This window comes from Osmia bicornis, chromosome 13 (assembly GCF_907164935.1).
Source record: "Osmia bicornis bicornis chromosome 13, iOsmBic2.1, whole genome shotgun sequence".
Taxonomy (NCBI): domain Eukaryota; kingdom Metazoa; phylum Arthropoda; class Insecta; order Hymenoptera; family Megachilidae; genus Osmia; species Osmia bicornis.
Genome location: NC_060228.1, coordinates 6,986,712 through 7,005,241, shown reverse-complemented (window position 1 = coordinate 7,005,241; position 18,530 = coordinate 6,986,712). Strand labels below are relative to the sequence as shown.

Sequence of the window (18,530 nt, the reverse complement as noted above, 5' to 3'; positions counted from 1 at the left end):
ACAGTTTCGAAGCTGCTCGATCTTGGAACGCTGTTCGCGCAATTACGGAATCGATTACCCGCCGCCGATGGATTCATTAATAATAAATTGCCGTCACGTCGATCGAGAAGTAGGTTTCTGGAGATTTTCGCTCGATAAAGAGATCCTATGAACCTCGACGGAAAGGCAGAGAACGATCGCGTAGAACTCGGTCGCGTGGAAGCTGGTGCGATTCGTGGCAAGTTCCGTTAAGGTGAACGCTTAATGAGCGATTCGTGACAAACTTGGTCGTGTTTGCAATTTTTACCCTCGATTTGTTATAATTATAATTTTCCATTTGTAGATTGCGGATAAGTAAAATCCTAAGGGTGTGTGGGTATCCCTAACTTCAGGTATATCCTGAGAAATTTCACTTTAGATGCTATTTCGCGTTAACCTGAATGAATGAAGAGTGTCTTTCTCTCGTATAGAGGTGATCGGTAATTCCTCAAGTGCAGCGCCTTTGGTACGATTGTAGATGCGTCGTTAATCGCGTCGAAGCTCGTATGGGGAAGGTTTCACGGCCAATTAAAGGTGAGCATCGGCTTAACCGCGGTTTCGTTCAGACACGCGGTTGTCGCGGAGGCGAACGACATAAATCTCGTCCTTCGTGGTTCCAGTTTCTCGAAAGGAGTGAGAGGCGATCGCGATTCTCTCCTTCCGTTCTCCGGCATCCCCGCTGGCCGATTTACCTATTCATCGATTTCGCTCGCTTTCCGACGTGTTTCCACCGTATTCAAACTCTTGGAATCCGTTTTTTTTAACACGTTTCACTTATGCTCGATAATGGAAGGTGCGGTGAGATTCCTAAGATCGACCGTTCCTTCGCTAGGGCAACTATCTGTAACAGTTTTCATCTGGGTTTAATTTAATGGAGATTTATGGAAAGGTGTAACTGGTATTAAGTATTGTTCCTATGGTTCACAGAAATAAATTCTATAGATTAGAAATCGTTTAAAAATCTCATTTTTCTTGGAGAACTTGAATGCTAATGTTGTAAGAGGTGTTTTCATTTGGAAGGAATTGAAATTCTGTTGTAAGATGGAGATATATGAAAAATGCATTATACATCGTTCATATGGTACATTGGGTTATTGAATCTTATCGTGTTTTCATTTATTTTTAAAGTCTTTTTACTTCAGTTAATACGTCCTGAAAGAAAACCATTTTTTGAAGATTCCTCAAGGTGTACCAAGTTGTTTCATTAAACCTAGCAGAATTGAATATTACAAAGATTTTCCATCACGGTGAGTAGGTGAGAATTTGATTAAATTTTTAAATCGCATCTTGCAAAACGAATCGTTAGAACGGCAAACGTTTTAAGGTTACCTCAGCTCATAATTACAAGCAGGAGCTGTTAAACGTGGAAAACGGCTATAAAAGCTATCGTAATATGGCGCAAAACATCTGCTAGAAGTTCGACGACTTTCTCGGAAGTAAATTACAAGAAAAGGGAATCGTTTTAACCCGTTGCCGAAGTGCTTGCTATTCTGGTGAATTGTGACGAAATTGATAATGAACCCCATTTGAGAACCTCATTTCCTTCGCGTTAGTCGCCGTAAAATATCCATGTAGCATTTGAAATCTGCGTGGGTTTTCGGTGAACAGTCATATACCACCGATTCGACAACTCTGACCATTCGTATTCATTAACATTTCTAGGCGAATAAATTGGAGACTGGGGCATTTATATTATTTATTCATCGTCTGTTGGATTTAAGAATTTCTCTGTTACTTTTTTTGTTTAGAAGGAAATATAGAGGTATGAGTTATGATATAACTGATTATCAGATCAATACGCATATATTACAAATTCATTTGTCTCCTCTCTGTAGATTTGAATATAAATGAGGCACCGTTTGTAGGAAATAATTAATTACGTAAAACTTCCTATTCAATGGACTAATGACATCGAAATTACAATCGGTCGACCATCATAAACAGAAGCTACGAAATATTCTACGTTTCAGAATAATTCCAAATACATACATTAAAGGCATTGTCAGACGTTTCGTTAAGCCAATTAAAAGGGACGAATTCTCAGTTATTGACGTCACCGTGTGTTTTAATAATCGTTCCCAGTTTCCAACAGTTTTCGTTCCTGGCTACGCAACAATATGAACGCGCGGCAATAAATCAAAATTAAGCGATCTAAAGGGTCCTCGATACGTGCGAGCTGTTGCCGCTCACAAAGAAGCGCTTTATTTAACACCGTCTGCAACGTTTTCAAATTGCTTTCGCATTTCGAAATCGGGCTTCAACCGTGGATATTAATCGTCTACGGGACAATTTGTTTTTTCTATTTCACGCTGGATGATCTATATCGGACATTTCGCCGCGAGCTTTGATAAAGCTTCGATATCCAGCCTCGTTTTTCTTTCTAACGATTAATCGTTACGAATTTTCAAACAACGAGAAAAATGATAGAAAAAGAAAATAATTGAAATAAATCTAAGCTAGAATTTCATCTGCAATATTTCATAAGAATTGCATCGGTTCATTAGAAAAATGCAACCAAGTGAGAAATTGGTATCCTTAATAATTCATATCGTCGTCTCCCATAACAAACATGGCTGTTTCTATTGTGACTGTCAACGTGTTAATGGGTCACAACCGCGTGTTCCTCGATGCACATATGAGGCGCGTCCGTGTACGCGTATGGTAAACGGTATCTTATCGTTTCGAAGCCGTGGTGCATGCTCGGAGCAGTTTAAACGCCGACGCCTCGCGTAGAACAATGTCCCTCGTTAAAAGACTTTCACACGGAACTTTGTGTCACGTATGGAACAGAGTCTGGACACGAATAAATCATTGCTTTCCACGGTACGTTCGTGGAATATCGTTCTGCTACGGCGTGCCTGGCCTGGATTAACGCGATCGGTATAGTTAGACGATAAACGTGTACTCCTATGTATGAGTAACATGGCAGGCAAAGACGAATGTAAATTAAATTATTTCGTATTCTGTGTTTCAAAAAGGAATCATCCCCTATTTCGTCATGACGAATTTATGCAGAAAATATCATTTTTCAAAAAAGCAAAATATTGAAAAAATTTCACTCAAATCCGCGAATCATGGTAGATTTCTGTATTGAAATGAAAAACGAGCCGCGTCAAAATGTCGGTAAATGTCTGCCACTGCATATTTTCAGCCAACGTTGCAAGGAAAAAAGTGCACGTATGACATGGTGCATAAAATGCACAGCCCAAAACACTTTCACGTCGCGAGGAATCAAGAACGATGATCGACCAGCGGTTTGGTCGTTACGCGGCCAGTGAAGGGTCGACGGGCGCAACTCTTTCAACTTTCTATCGGCCATCGACGGAAATTACACGTTGCATTCCCTTGTGTTACGAGGCACGCCGGCTATAATCGCATTACGCTTCTGCTCTGCCATCAGCCGAACCATTACGTGCAACCGGGTGCGCGAAGCGGATCGGAAAGAACTGGTATGAAACAAATGCGTTCGATCGCGGACAGTTTGTAACACATTTTGAAACCGATACCTCGGATCGATGATCGAAAAGGGGTGATTCAACCCTCGCTTATTCGTGTCTGAAGCGACGAGAAATAGGAATTAGTAAACGCCTTCTACGTAAAGTTAACATTCTTCATGCGTGGAAGCTCACTAATCTAAAAACGCTTTCACGAAATATTGGAGTACACTTTTAAAATCGATTTTGAAGCGAGCAAAAAGAACGTTCGAGTTTCGTTTCATCATTTGAAGTGGAGTTGTTAAAAATTGTGGAGATTTCTTGAGCGTGGATATCGATGAAAGTTCTCCATTCCATTGAATGGTGCTTCAATTTGATCCACATTTTGTCGGAAGTTTTAATGAGATAGTACTTGTTCTCTGTATCGATTTTCTTTTAGCTAAATACTTAGAGGGAATGAAAGTTCATTCTGATTTATTTGAAATCTAATAATATTTTTCACTGATTATAATTAAACTAATATGAAAATTCAAGAAAATGCATTCGAAAATTGACCAAGAGTGTTCGAATGCAGCTGAATGCACTTGGATGCACTTTCATCGAAGTTCCGGTTTGAGGTCGTTTTACGACCGGAATAGCAATAAAATATCGAGTTATGACAACTGGTGAAAATTTATCGACTGCATTTTTTTCGCGTATCCGGAATCCTGGGTACAATCTCCTTTGCGTCTTCCAGGGTAAAAAGTGTTTGGAGGAAAAAATTGGTTCCGTGCATCGTGTCGATGGGTCACAGATCACGATTCCATCCGGTCGAGAGATCGCTTTCGAGTTATCTCGGGGAGAAAGGCAATTTTACCCGTGTGCAGGCGATAATTCTGTAATCATGCAAATTAACCCAGTATGCTTCGATTCGTTCGGATTAGCCATGCTTCGGATCAATGTTTCAAAAACTCGAATTTATTTAAAATTTTAATTTCAGTCAATTTAAAAAGGATTACAACTGTTTAATTTCTACATAATACGTTTATTGCTACTACAGCTGCCATCGTTTTTTAATTTTTCATTCAAAGCCACGGATTTTCCGGGGTGTTATTCATTCGATTCACAGGTGAACAATATAATTAAAATTCGATCAAAGTAAAATTCAATGGAATTTAAGCCGTCCGTGAATCGCACGATTTTACTGTGTTTCAATAAATCCGTTTCTGTTATCGAACAGCGTTTCACTTTACAGTTCGACTATCCTTTTGGCCCGATAACGGGGACGATCGAAATATGGAACGCGATAACAATTTCAAGCTGTTCAATTTTTCTTTTCATTCACTGTTATAAATGAATCTATTTCGATACGTTTTATGCCACGTAGGTCTTCAAGTGGTTCGCGATATTCATTAAATCCACAATTTCAATTCAACGAGGAAAGATATTCTTTAATATCGAAATAAAACGAGAACAAATTTCCTATAATCAATCCCTAATTCATTCATTTACAGTCATTAGCACACCATCGTTAATCGTTCCATGTTTCTTTTTTTAGTTTCTTGATTAAATTAATCACATGATACTAATAATTTGGGGATTATTATTACTAATGTATCATCTGACTGACTTTCGCGCTGATCATCAAGATCTCGAAGCGCGATGACGCGGCTCGTGTCCCCGGAGTAAATCGCGTTCCAGTTTCGTTTCGAGATTTAGAACAAGTGCAACGAACGTCCACGGAGGATTTTCTTGCGTGGCGCCCTGCATTTAATGATATAATCGGCTGCCAGTTGGACGCTGGATTGCTCGGTCGTCCTGCATTCTTTGCCCAACATAGACGATTAATGTTTCCACGCGAACGAACCTGTGTTCACTGTTTGACGCGTGTCTCTGATTGGAATGCGTCTGATGTGTTGCAATAGCTTCGAACGAGTTTCTATTCGCATTAGGAATCTGTTAATCTAGAGTTTGATTTTTATTGGAAATTTATGTTTAACCCTTTCGAAAGGCGGAATTCCGGGGAAAGGGAGACCTTAAGTAAGGGACAGGAGCCCCAGAACCCAAGGAAACCTATGGAGGGGGTGGGGGCATTGTCATTTTCCCTTGAAGCCTACTATGCTCGGTACTGTACAACGCTGTAAAACACACTCGACGAACAGACGGCTTTCATCATGGAACGGAGAAAAAATTGTAAGCGTTGCAGGTCACATGCTAGCTCGACGAGTCTCGACGATGATGTTCGTGTCCCAAGAGACCGAGTAACGTCCTAGTTTCGAGAAACGATCGCGCAGCCGTGTCGTTTGTACGCCCCTGAAGGGAAAAGGATTCCTTGATTGAAACGTATGGTTCGTTACCGATGCACGAGAATCCATCAGCAGAGAAAGTACAACGAAAATGTCGTTTTCTGGAGCAAAAACTCGATTGAGATCCACTAGGAATGCGGTCGAACAGTAGTGCAGCTCGTTTATTTTTCAGACATTTATTAAAATTCAACCAATCGTGGCTCTATTCCTTGAATATGTAATGGGATTGATATTTAATCGTCATTATACAATGAAGAATTTGTCGTGTTAATGATCACAGATGTTTTAATAGAATCATTAATTTTAATATCTCATTTTTCATCAATTGCCAATAACCGATGACACGATTTCACTTGAAGAATTGCATCCAAGTTTCTTTCTGAAATTACACTCGAATCTCCGTCAAATGACAGTAATAGTAAAATAAGAAATCCAATCGCCGTCAAATATAATCTCAGGTTCATCAGAAACATTTAATCAAGCCTTCTCTTCGGATTAATCGCGACAGATGTACCGTTTTGCGGAACCACCGCAAGCGCATTCGCGCGTTTAACGACTGCGCGAATGTCTCCGAGCGCTGTTGATAAATACGCTAACGAAGCCGCTAAATTAGCCCGTGAAAGTAAATAAATTGTGCTAATTGCTCGTGCACAGGTGTCTGTCTAAGAAAAATCTTATTTTCTCCCGTCTTTCTACGTTTCCGTGGTGACGAGGAAAATTTCACGGTGAGGGAAACCTGGGTGACTGGGTGAACGATCAGTGTCATCAGACACGCTGTCTCTGTTCTCTCGCGCATCAATAAAAACGATAATGGACCGGTTGACGTCGTATATTAGCGACTTTGATGCGCTTCTTTTACATCGACCGCTATCCGCGACCGGATTCCGCTTCTTCATCTTCTAACGAGCGTCGCCGACAGTTCTTTATTAATTTTTCTTTGACCGCTCGTCGGCAAGGTAAGAAGGCTGATTTGGCACACGGTGAAATCATCGCGATGTCGAAAGGTCGTTTTAACTCTTGTCCTCTGCTCGTAAAGCTGGTAATTAATTCGTTTGTACTTGAATCGTGTGCCGTGATTGATGCTTTACATTGAGATATAGGAAGTACCTACTGCATTCCACGACCCTGTTTCTTAGCATATTTGTAGACTTCTTGCGATGTGTGTTTAAGAATGTGCTAAGAAGAATGTAAGATTTTGAGGATAATTCTTGAAATTTATTTTTCTTTCAACTTTTTTATTTTCATTTCATTTACTCATTTACTCGTCTGCTTACTTATTCATTTATTCATTCACTTATTTATTTGTTAACTGGGTTACTCATCCACTTACTTATTCATTTATTCATTTAATCATTTAATCATCAACAGTACAATACAACTGAGCATCCTTTGTAACATTACATTGTCCAAATATTGTACACAGTGTCCATTTTAAGAAAGGATTCTTTCGCTTCGACGTTCAGCCTCATCAGAGAGATTAATCCAACGTTTCGAGTTTAATCAGGAACCGTGACAAAGGTTGTCGGTCGTCATCAAAGAATTTGACTCATCGATTTCGAGCCGTGCAATTATTTGCCCCCGACCAGTCGAATTTTTTCTTCGTTTTCACGGGTTGCAGCTTCTTCGTTCGTTGACCGAATGCACCGCGCGGTCATTAGCGAATCGCCGACAAACGTTTCGAAGATTTCCTCTGGCCATTCATTTCGTTGTTGCTTGCCCTGTGCTTTTGACGAAAGGCTTCGAGTACCCTTAGCCTTCTATCAGGGATACCTGTGTGCCTCTTCTTACGTTTAACGCTCGACATCGTGGAAATGCAAAGGGTTAACTCAAAGGAACGGAACAAGATCAAAGGACCCGCTTTCTCTCTGTGCGATCTACTGTTTCCTCTGGTATCAATTAAAAAACCGATGCTTTAGACCCGGGAACTGATTACTCAGTGATTACTGAAATTTTAATCACACGAATAGTTATTTATATAAATATTATTATAATCAAAGAATAATATTATTTGCAATATTAATACTGTACATATCACATAACAATGATCATATTTCCCAACATTGTTTAACACTTCGAAGCTAATGCACGAATCACACCCCTTGCGATTGCACAAGAGAAAGTACAATACAGAATTCTCAATTTTAAACACAATGCATTATTTTCCTTTACAAGTTACACCCATCTCTCGAACAATATTACCTATCAGGCTCGATCTAATAAATTGACCTGGATCGTTTGGAAAGCATAGAGATCGTGATTCCCACCGTATGATCGGTGCAACAGTTAAGTAGGTACATGTATTTTTAATTGCATCCTCGCTGTTAATTTACAGCCTCGTATAAGTCGGATCAATGGGTGTCGCGCATTCTCTGGGAGCGTGTTAAATAACGCTTATGTTAATGGTCATAGGTGAGCCAATATCCTTCGAGGGAGGTTAAGATATTGCTGTTTCGTAACACCGGCGACTTTGTAGGCGTCTCTTGTAATGGCACCGTGGCTAAGGATATATCTCTATTTGTACCCGGGCAAAGGCGGAAATATACACGATGGTAGATGAAAAAGAAAAGTCGTCAGAGTCGTGAGTACGCCAATACACGGTGATGTACGAGCGAACCGTGGCCGCTAATAGCGATCAGGACAATGGTGTATTTAAAATTTTATCGTTTGCTCGACGAGCACCGTTATGAATCACGTGCAATCGTGATTTAATAACTGAGCTCGACTCGCTCCTCGGATAAGTTCCTCTGCTTTCATGTCCTGTCACGATGAGAAATTCAGTATTCGTTTTTTCATTGAATTTGAACGAAAAATGTTGTGTTCCATAGGTTTTTAATATTTCTATTGCTGCATTCATAGAATGAAAAAAATGAAATATTCTCTGTTATGAAATACGATTTTTATTATTCTATGAGAATGGAAGTTTAGAGCTAACGTAATGAACGTGTTCAGGAAGAATAATTTGTCTTTAGGTAATTGATTTTAATTAAGTTTTCTCATTGCTTCAGTTTACTACTTTCCCTCGTGCGACCCGAGAAACTCTCCTTTTCACTTCACATATTTGTCGTGAACAAGTGGAATTTATTATCCATTGTCCAAGAAGACTGAAAAAGTTGTACAATTCCATGGAAGTTGCACATTAAAGTATAGGTCAAAGCAAAAACTTCTTTGATTATCATGTTTCATAAAGCTCGCAGCACAGTGAAAGTAAAAACGAGAAAATCAATTGAACTCAACATTTTATGACGATTTTATGGAGTTTCTGATAATTGGTCATTAACACATTTTATCGCATACGTAATTTCTCCAATTAAAGTTCCACAAACTTTTGAGTTTCATTCTGGATTCATTATTGCTGTTGTATAAAATCGTACAAGTGCATCAGTTGTAATTTGACATCACTTTCGTAACGCCTAGAATTTTCAATACCTACTTCAAGATTAATGAAGGTGCAATTTAATCAGGAATCAAAGCTGAACCTCGCCCGTGTGCATCCTTTCAAATCAAGTTCGATTGCGAAAGACAATCGGAGGAAAGTCGGTCGTTAAATCGAGCGAACTGTTTCCATCAGCTGACACGGAAGTGTTCATGAATCGTCTTGATTGGGATTGCATTTAATCTCGACCAGATGCACGCCTACAATCGCGATTCCATTCTAATATTCTCCATCCATAACGCGCCGCTCGGTACATTTATCAAACTGATATTCATGTGAAAGCTCGCGTGCTTTTAGGAAGCACGTTTTCTTTTTACTCGAGATTTTTCAAGCAAAGTAATCAAATTGGGCTAAATCTGCCATAGTGAAAGGGTTAATTAGGAATTTCTTCAAACGTCAAAATCTTCTCTTCGACTTTCAATTTGCTCCCAATAAAATCCTAGTTACGTGTCTGACTGTGGATCCGAGTTATTATAACCATCAAGCCGATTAATCATCGTGCACGAGCTTCCCATTGTCCTGACATGGGTGTTGCATTGTGCGCTCGAAGCTAGTGGTTGACTTACGTGGGACAACGGAATATAACTATCCGGCAGTTGTCCATCGATTTCTTATCGGTGACTAATCTGTGCTTCGATGTATCTATCTTTCTACCGTTCGGAACGATCGCTAATTCCGTGTGTTGGTGTCGCAACGGAAATTGCAACCGTTTAATTCGCGCGCGCGACTGTAATTATCGTTTGAAACGAATCGCAAATTAATGTATTATTTAATGACACTTTCCACGCTATAATATCGCAATTTTTTCAATAATCCACTGGAAAATCAACTTTCGAATAGAGGAAGATGCATTTTTTAATTGCAAAAGCTTCTCTCCAAAGTCCGCGCTCTCGCGAATAATACACACCGTTTGATTAATGATAGACGCCAGTATCAGCGTCTCAGTATCTCCCGTATGGGATCACAATTCGACCTAGCCGGCTAGGTTTAATCAAGCTTTTCATTACGTGCAACATAGCGAAACCTCTGCTTGATAGATCGTCCCTGCGTCGAAGGTGATGCGATCTTTTGGTCGTCGCTATCAACCATGAAACGTGAATCGCTCGAATCGGCCACGCTTTATGTAAATCCGAATTGAACGAACAAAGATGAACGCACGTTTATAGAGCAGGATAGAAAGGATGTAAATGAAAACGTTAGCGTGGAAAAGGGAGAAACTTAACGAGTAAGCGTGGCGGAAGGAGTAACGCGTGAAATTAACGCGACGATTGTAAAATCGCTTGGATCCTGCTACATAGACGGAGGATAATGATTGATGAGCTTGAAACAAAAAGATGATTTCGATTTTTGCATCTTGTTTCCTTATTGTAATACCGTTTACGGTGTTTCGTCTGGTAATCTCGAATTAATCTCGGTAACTTATTAATAATTTCGCGAAGGAGCGTTTCGTAATTTATCCTTTGTTCGATGTAATTAGTCTGAATGGGTATCTCTCGAAAGTTACAGGGCTGAATTTTTATTTTGCCAGCGTTAAAAGTTACGAAACGCGTTCTTTTTATAAATGATCCTACTACTGACAGCCGGAAGATTGACGAAGTTGTAATAAGATTGAACGTTATGGATCGTACCTTCGAAGGTCGGCCTTTCGAAGGTTTCGTGTGGTCAAGGATTTTTGAAATAGCAGGAAATAAGAATCAAGAATTTTCTGTTGCTTAAAAATAAAACTTGTGTATTTTATAATAGATCCATAAATATTTTCTTACAAGGCTATCGTCGCTGGCACAATGTTTCTAATGATTAAAAATCACCACCGTTAGAGCGTAGCGTAATGAAACTGAAGTATCGAAAGCGGCAACGATCCAGTAGAAAAGTCGAACAAGTGTCGTACGAAACGAACAGGTTTCTAAACCGGTGATCAAGGTTAATTGACCCTTGTCTACGGGAAAGATCGGCCCATAAATTAGAGACATCACTTTCTATGGTCAGTCGCGGGCGCGCGAAATAATTGGAAAAGGGGATCGTTCCAGTCGATTTTTCATTTTACCTTGCAAATGGACGAGCGGGACGTTAGGAACAGCAGGCTCGCGTCGGTGCTGTCAGCATCATAACTACTTCATTATGGAGCATTTTATTAACGGGCTCCGTCGATTTAGACACGTGTGAACATGCTACCATTTACAAGCTCAACCCTTTTTCTTTTTCACCGTCTTGAAAATCAGTGGTGATCATTAAATACGTACGCTTTCGAAACTTTGTACCGAAGTACAGATGTTGGTATCGCGTTAAAAGAATGTCTCGTTACACAGATTTCACTAAAAATTCTTTTTTTTTCTCTGTCCGACAGGAAGAGATCGGTGAAATCATCGAGTCAGCGCCGACTACTCCACTGCTCATTACCGACGAGCCAAAGTACCCGTCGCAGCCGGCTACGAGGCCGGCTGAAAAACAAACGAACGAGGTGCACGGTGGCGTAAAGTCATTACCGGTGAAAAGTTGTCTGCTCAGACGGCAAAATTCCGTTGGCAGAGGGTGCAACGGTGTCGAGGACATAGGCGATTGGTCGAACAGCATCCTGGCCGAGTTCAACACGTTGATCGCGAACGAGATCAACGAGTTGACGAAAGAGCTCGAGCGGAACCGAAAGAAGGAACCGGCAAGGATAGTGAAGTACAAGGAGCTGCTGAACGAGTTCGGTATATCGGGCAGCGAGAGTTCCATTGGAAGCTCGTGCGGGTTATCGACCGATCGATCATCGTCTCGTCGAAACAGGGAGACACACCGCGATCGACGAAATGGAAAGTTGTTCACCGACGAGACAGTCCATCGTTTCCTCTTGAATTCCGATTACGACGAGCCTCAAGATCGGGTCGTCTCCCCGGAAAACAGTCGGAGAAAGAGCGGAAGCCTGCCGGACAACCTGCAGGACATCGTAACGAATCGCGAACGATATCCTCGTGGCGATGAGTTGAATTCTGATTACGACGAGCCCAGTAATTCTTCGTCGATGAATTTCATGGAGTGTCACGGGCAAATCGATCGAAACTCTTCTAGTCTACCGTCGAAGTTGGATCGTGATCATTCGCGGTCCGACTACCTCGAAAACAGTTACGAAGAACCAAAGAAACGCGTAGAGATAAGTTCGAAGACCAATGATACCGGTGACAAACGGTCATCTCAGATCGGTCCGATCAGCATCGTCATCGATACCGATAAAACGATCGATGGATCGAACGCTAAATTACCACCCAGACAACGTTTGGACGCGCACAGGAAGACTAGTCTTCCGTTGAACCTGATGAGCCAGAAACGAAGGAGGACACCTAGGTTGGCCAGAATTCGACGCAACGACGATCAGATGGATGACGAGCTTGACGAAGAGAAAAGATTCTTGGATGCTAACGGAGCAAAATCAGCACCGGTCACTCCAACCGAGGAAAAGAAATCCCCATTTTCCAAACTGTTATGGAAGAAACACGCGCCAGTGTTTCGCGAGAATGTCGATGATGTTGTGCTCGTTAGAGTGTCCTCGTTACCGGATCAAGACTTTCTTCAGTTGGAGAACGAAACATCGAGGGATGCGAAAAATGGCAGGGTCGGTTCGAAGGAGAGATTATCGAAGAAGAGGGCCGTTTCTCCTTTGACCTTGCGTTCGGATGTGTCGGCTAAGAGGTTATCTGAATCTGATAAGGATGTGAGACAGATCAGTCCAGTGGATCTAAAAAAATTCTCGCTTTCGAGATCCAGAGGGAATGATGTGGGTGTTAGCTGCGATTTACCTCAAGATGACAATCCTGGATCCATTGGTAGTGTCGATAGTGGAAAATTTGAGAAGATGGAAAACGGGGATGCGAAGAAGATAATGGACGAACAGAACTCTAGATCCGGTTCGGTGAGTGACATTCTAATCATTTTATTTTATTTTTGAAGGGACATTTTTTGGATTTTTGGATTTCTCCGTTATCTTTTTATAATAATGTTATAGTATTCTAATTTTCAGCTACCAATTTCTCTTCAGTCTCTGCTATCGAAGATTCGAAACGGTTCTGGCTCGTGTTGCCCGAACAGTCCACCGATGGATTCGTTGACTTGTTCAGACATGGCTACGCAAACTTCCCCGGCTATTTCAAGAAGTTCCAGCTTCACGTGGGTCAGCGATTGTGATTCTCCTCGAGGTAACTTCCACGTCCGTTCAAGTGTTATTAAAACTTTTGCGGCTTTGTTATTGTTTGAAGTTCCGCTTCCACTTCATTTCCTCTTGAGTTAACCACAAGTGTACTTCAAAGAAGTATACTTCTACATGCCATTTGAAATAAAATATTATATAAAAGTAGATGGTATCCATTTGCAATACCAAGAAAAAGGATCAAATTACTTCTCATTGTTACGTTCTCTTGTTTCGAAACGAATGTTCGCAGCGGAATCGCAAATGGATTCGCGGTCGTTGCAAGACGAGAGCACGTTGGACCCTGCATCCCCGCAAGACACAGTGGACGATGACAATAGATCCTCATCGTCGTCGCAAGATCTTCTTCAGAGCATGGACGAGATTTCCTCCGGAAGCCTGTCGCCGGATGCAATCGACCGAGCATCTCCGCTCGAGAGCGGTATCGGCACCGCCAGTCCTCCTCGAAGTACAGACCGACGGATAGTTAAGCGTAAGTCGATTGTCGTTTCTCGAAATGGAATTACAGTGAAATTGCCACGAGCCGTACTTTCCTGAAACGAAATTCTGAGCCCTTTAACCCCCTTGTTAGTTCTTCCACGCGGTGTATTCTGCAATTAAATAGATGCACTTTGGTGCATTGGTGCATCAGCGTAATGCAACTCACCACCCTCTGAATGTTAATTCTAAAATCATTCATTTACTAATTGATTGAGCCATCCAAACGATCCAAAATAATACTTGACTCAAAGAGTCATCGAAGAATAAATGTCTGTCGAGCAGCCCCGTCGTCGAGCAAATGCCACCGCAAGGAAACCTGGGAGAGGATCCGGCGACGTCCGTCGAAATTGAACTCGCGAAACGACAAACACTCTCAAGACGTGTGGATCAAACGGGAGAGTGTGCACACCCAGACGAAGGAGAACGAGGACCAATATTCTCAGGATGCGGTGGACAGCAGCAGCGGTCTCGACGACACCCTGCCGAGGATCAAACCTCTTCGACCGACGAATTTTCCTCTCTGTGAGTTTCATTAACGTGCACCGATGCACGAAAGCTTGCTAATCGCGCCTCTAAACACTCCGCATAATACAAGGTTCACGAGACATGCAAATTGCACCTCCTCTGCACTTTCCTCCAAGTCAAACACACCACTTTTCTTCGCTACGTTTGCGAAGCAATTAACCGTCCCGCGTGCTTTTGATCGCAGAATACCCTTTACCGTGCGTGGAAAAATTGTTGAATGGTAATCAATGTTATCCTCGAGTCGACGGAAATGGATAAACCGCGGACGAAACAACGCGTTCCATCGGGAAACGTAACGAAGGAAATGGATAGGGCATCGTGATCTTTAGATGGGAACGAATAACGAGATAAGATGTCTAATAATTTTATAATTATGTTGCGAGAATATTTTCTCTCATCTTTGTTTATTAAAAATTTCTGTGAAATGATGAGATACAATGATTACGCTGAATACTATAATATTGATATAATCATCAATTATTCTTTTCCATACAGTGCAATTATATTAATATACATTATATAAAATTCAAGAAAACAGAATAACGTTTGCAATCATACAAATGAATAATATTCTTTCCTATTGAAGAGCTATTAACATGTAAACACGCCAGAAATTCCTGTTTCGAAGCGTCGAGGAATGTTTTGATTTTCACAACACAAGAGTCATAGGGGATTATCGAGGGCCGGAGATTCGAAGCATGCGTCATTTCTGTGAGCTCGGTCGTCGCGAACACATCTCGTCGCGAATCACTCGTGTGTTTCTCTTTATAAAGTACGGATAGTGGTGCGATTGTGTCGCGATGCAGTGGATTATTTATTTCGTCGTCTCGTTAGGTCTGTCCACCACCGCGAGCAGTTCTTTAAGTTCTGGAGAACTGTTGGAAACTCCTCCACGTGCACCTTCTTCGCCCTCGGCGGCGAGTCTTCAGCTGAAACCAGAACCCCTCAACGGCGAGATGGGCGGAAAGAGCAGCAGCGCACCGTTGTTGGAGAATAACGACGGGGAGAAGGCGAACGGGAAAGTACCGGTAAGTTTTTCTTATTTTTTAATTACATCAACGATATCCTTCATTTTTCATGGTTTATCAACTAATCTAGACTGTTATCTATACATTTGAAAATCGACAATTTCTTTCAATTTAAATATTCACCATCAAAACATAGTTACATCGACTAGTACACATTTTCTCTTACGCTATCGATCAACGCGAGGATATCAATGATAAATAACCTTGGCTGACTGGTACAGACTGACAACTGTCCAGTTGGTACAAGGCAGCAACGTGTCCCAGAGAGATATTTCTTTAAATATCGATAACAGAGAGAGGAGGATGACTCGTAGAGCACGAGTGAAGTTCGGGATTTAGCCAAAAGTATCGTCCTAGCTTCAATAGAGTGCATTAATCACGTGGCAGCAAAGCGTGTATGGCATTTGGCATCGAGATTACCAAGCCGAGATACGTTGCTTCGACTGTTATTCCGTTCGGTGATCCGCGCTTTATGGGCCACCATTAGTCTCTGCCCACGTGAAGCGTGTAACATTGCGTGGCATTGACCATCGCGAACACGGTATTTGTATTTCACTCGGCGCGTTGTTGCGGTGCGTGTACGGTACGTGTGGGCCGGCGGAGGGCATCGTAAGATTGACACTTTGTTGGCACGATGAACCTTAATTTCCCTTTCATGACAGGTATATCTCCACCTGTTACACCAAGACGATTCGAATATCTTGCAAATTAACTGATTCCAGGTGAATTGAATCGCTGAAACGAGACCTGTTCTACTCGCTAAACCTTCTTTGCACTCATTAGATGTACTCTTGCGATTTCCACTTCGAACTCGTGTTAACAAGCAAAAAACGACATTTTTTGGGTTGCTTAGAAATCGTAGAGACTAATTGATACATCTGATTAGCGATAGGGGGTGATTTTATTTTTTTAGAATGATTATTGAAGTAATTTTATACTTAACATATACTTTTTGTCAATCCTTATCTCTATTTATGGAAATTGGAAGTTTGTTAAGGGGATACAAATCTCAAATTTCAATTCTCAGCAGGGAATCTTGTCTCGTCATTGATATCTCGCAAATAGATCGAATTTTTTTCATACAAGGTACATGTATGCCTCGACAATGATTGTACATCTGATATTTGGTGAACATGATGAGCTTAATCGTGACGACTATCTCCACCTCTCCAGGAATCATCGATGTACCATTCGAATGATTCGTATGATCACAGATTGATCGAAAACTGATATCTTGTTGTTGCAATTAATGTGGTTGTTTTATAATTCGTCTACGTGAATTTCTTTCAAACATGCATATAAAGGTTTTAGTTTTACAATGTCACAAGTTATCCTAAATAAACGATATTGATTGTGTATCATTAACGAGGTTTGATATCGTTAAAGGATGCAAATTCAATTTCTATTCGAAAATGAGAAGAACGTGCATCGAATAGGGAGGATCGATACGCGTTAGACCTGTTCGCTAATTTTAGACTCTTGAACAATTTTCACAGTCAATTAGTTGGTTGCAGTTTCCGTGGTCTCTTTTTACACTTTAGTTTAATCGTAGTTTGCTCACCGTTGCTCGTTTCACTTTTAATCTTTTTATAGTTAGGAAAAAAGAATTCTCTCGTGCCATAAAAATTCCATCGTGACTTATAATAAAATTCTTTCAAAATTTTGATTTATCTGATAAGTTATTAATTAGAAATCAAATCAAAGAACACTTCAGAATTTTCCATAAAAATTCAATTTATTAACATTTATCACATTTTTCTTAAATCTATCACGAAGGCTTCCGAAATCTGTCATCTAACCGTGCTTAGTCACAACTCCCGCAGGATGTGACGTTACACGAAAGAACGCGGTCCAAGTTTCGCTTCGTGTCCCAAGGGGTGCAATAAATTCCCGTTCGTTGACGCTGTATGGGCAAATGGCGTGTGGAAGCTCTATATTTAACCGAGGCCTTTCTTTGATATCGGTGGTTTAGGCACGATCTCGCAATCGCGAGCGGAGAAATTGTTTCGCACGTGAAACGATAGCAATCTAAGCTTCTTCTCGCGACGCGTAACGGGTTGAGTAATAGGCGGTCGCGTAATTTATGGGGATTTCAACGCGTCCCGCTTGTCAGAATTTAACCTCGTAACGTCCACGGTGGACGTCCGGTGGACGTAAATTGTTCAAGGTCAGTCTCAACGCTTTGATGCTAAAAACGACCCTTCGCATCGATGCACAACCGAACACAGCCGATATTCCGCGTTTATTCGAAGCGGCATTTTTTGTCGTTCCGGGCTGTAAACGATAAAAATCTAGAGAAATTATCAGCAACGGAGAAGAATAATATCAGAATAATTTACAGATTTACAGATTCAAAACATAGACGCGTTATTGTTACTGATAATTTTTTTAGTCAAGAGTGATAATTATATTCAATGGAATTTTGAATACTGGCGCCAGTGGTGCGCAGAAGATTGCGCCGTGCGCAGAAGATTGCGCAATACGCAAAATAAGATGCGCAGTGGGAAAGTGACGCTATGTTGCGTAGTAGATTAATTTGCGTTTTGTATTATTATATAATGTTTGGAAAAGTTTATAACAGTGCTGCGTGTTATAGTTTGATGATAGAGATTTGGAATAGGTCTATGTCGTCTTGTAAGGCGTTGGTCGTAGTGCAGATTCTACTAATGATATCTAGAGGCAAAACGAATGGGGTAAAAAAGGTTAGCGTGCCTAGTGTTGCACGAAGGTATGTACATAAAAATTAATCGTCTCTAATAGCGCAGTGTATTAGTTTAGTGTTTTAATGTTAAATTTGCTCATTATCTCACTGTAGTCGTGATCTGTAATGTTCATGGAGCAGCCAGCTTTGAAGGAGAGAAATCGAAGGAACCGATGTTGGACGCTTTCTAGTAAGTTGGTGTTTTCGATATTGTAGAGAATCCATATTGTACAAATAAAATATTGTGCTTGGATTAGTGAAATGGTGCGTGGTGCGTTTAAAGAAGCCAAGAGTTTGATTAGCCTTTGCTACAGTTTTTACAATGTGATCGTTAAAGGTTAAATGTTTGTCGATAGTGACATCCAAGTCTTTAATAAGCGTGACGTCATCGAGAACATGGCTGAACAGAGTATCATTTGAACGCACCACGCCTCAAACCTGTA

At 41.0% G+C, this 18,530-nt stretch overlaps 1 protein-coding gene across 4 annotated transcripts in view; it reads left to right on the top strand.

Moving 5' to 3' along the window:
- Positions 1–18,530, top strand: part of LOC114878620 (rho GTPase-activating protein 7) — a 214,236-nt gene that overhangs the window by 63,259 nt on the left and 132,447 nt on the right. For 2 of the 4 annotated variants that reach the window (XM_029192636.2, XM_029192638.2), the window contains 5 exons: positions 11,515–13,059; positions 13,153–13,342; positions 13,586–13,825; positions 14,116–14,355; positions 15,193–15,386. In XM_029192636.2, coding sequence (XP_029048469.1) covers positions 11,515–13,059; positions 13,153–13,342; positions 13,586–13,825; positions 14,116–14,355; positions 15,193–15,386 — 2,409 coding nt within the window. The remainder of the gene's footprint in view (positions 1–11,514; positions 13,060–13,152; positions 13,343–13,585; positions 13,826–14,115; positions 14,356–15,192; positions 15,387–18,530) is intronic. The other 2 variants (XM_029192637.2, XM_029192639.2) reach the window with 2 other exon arrangements.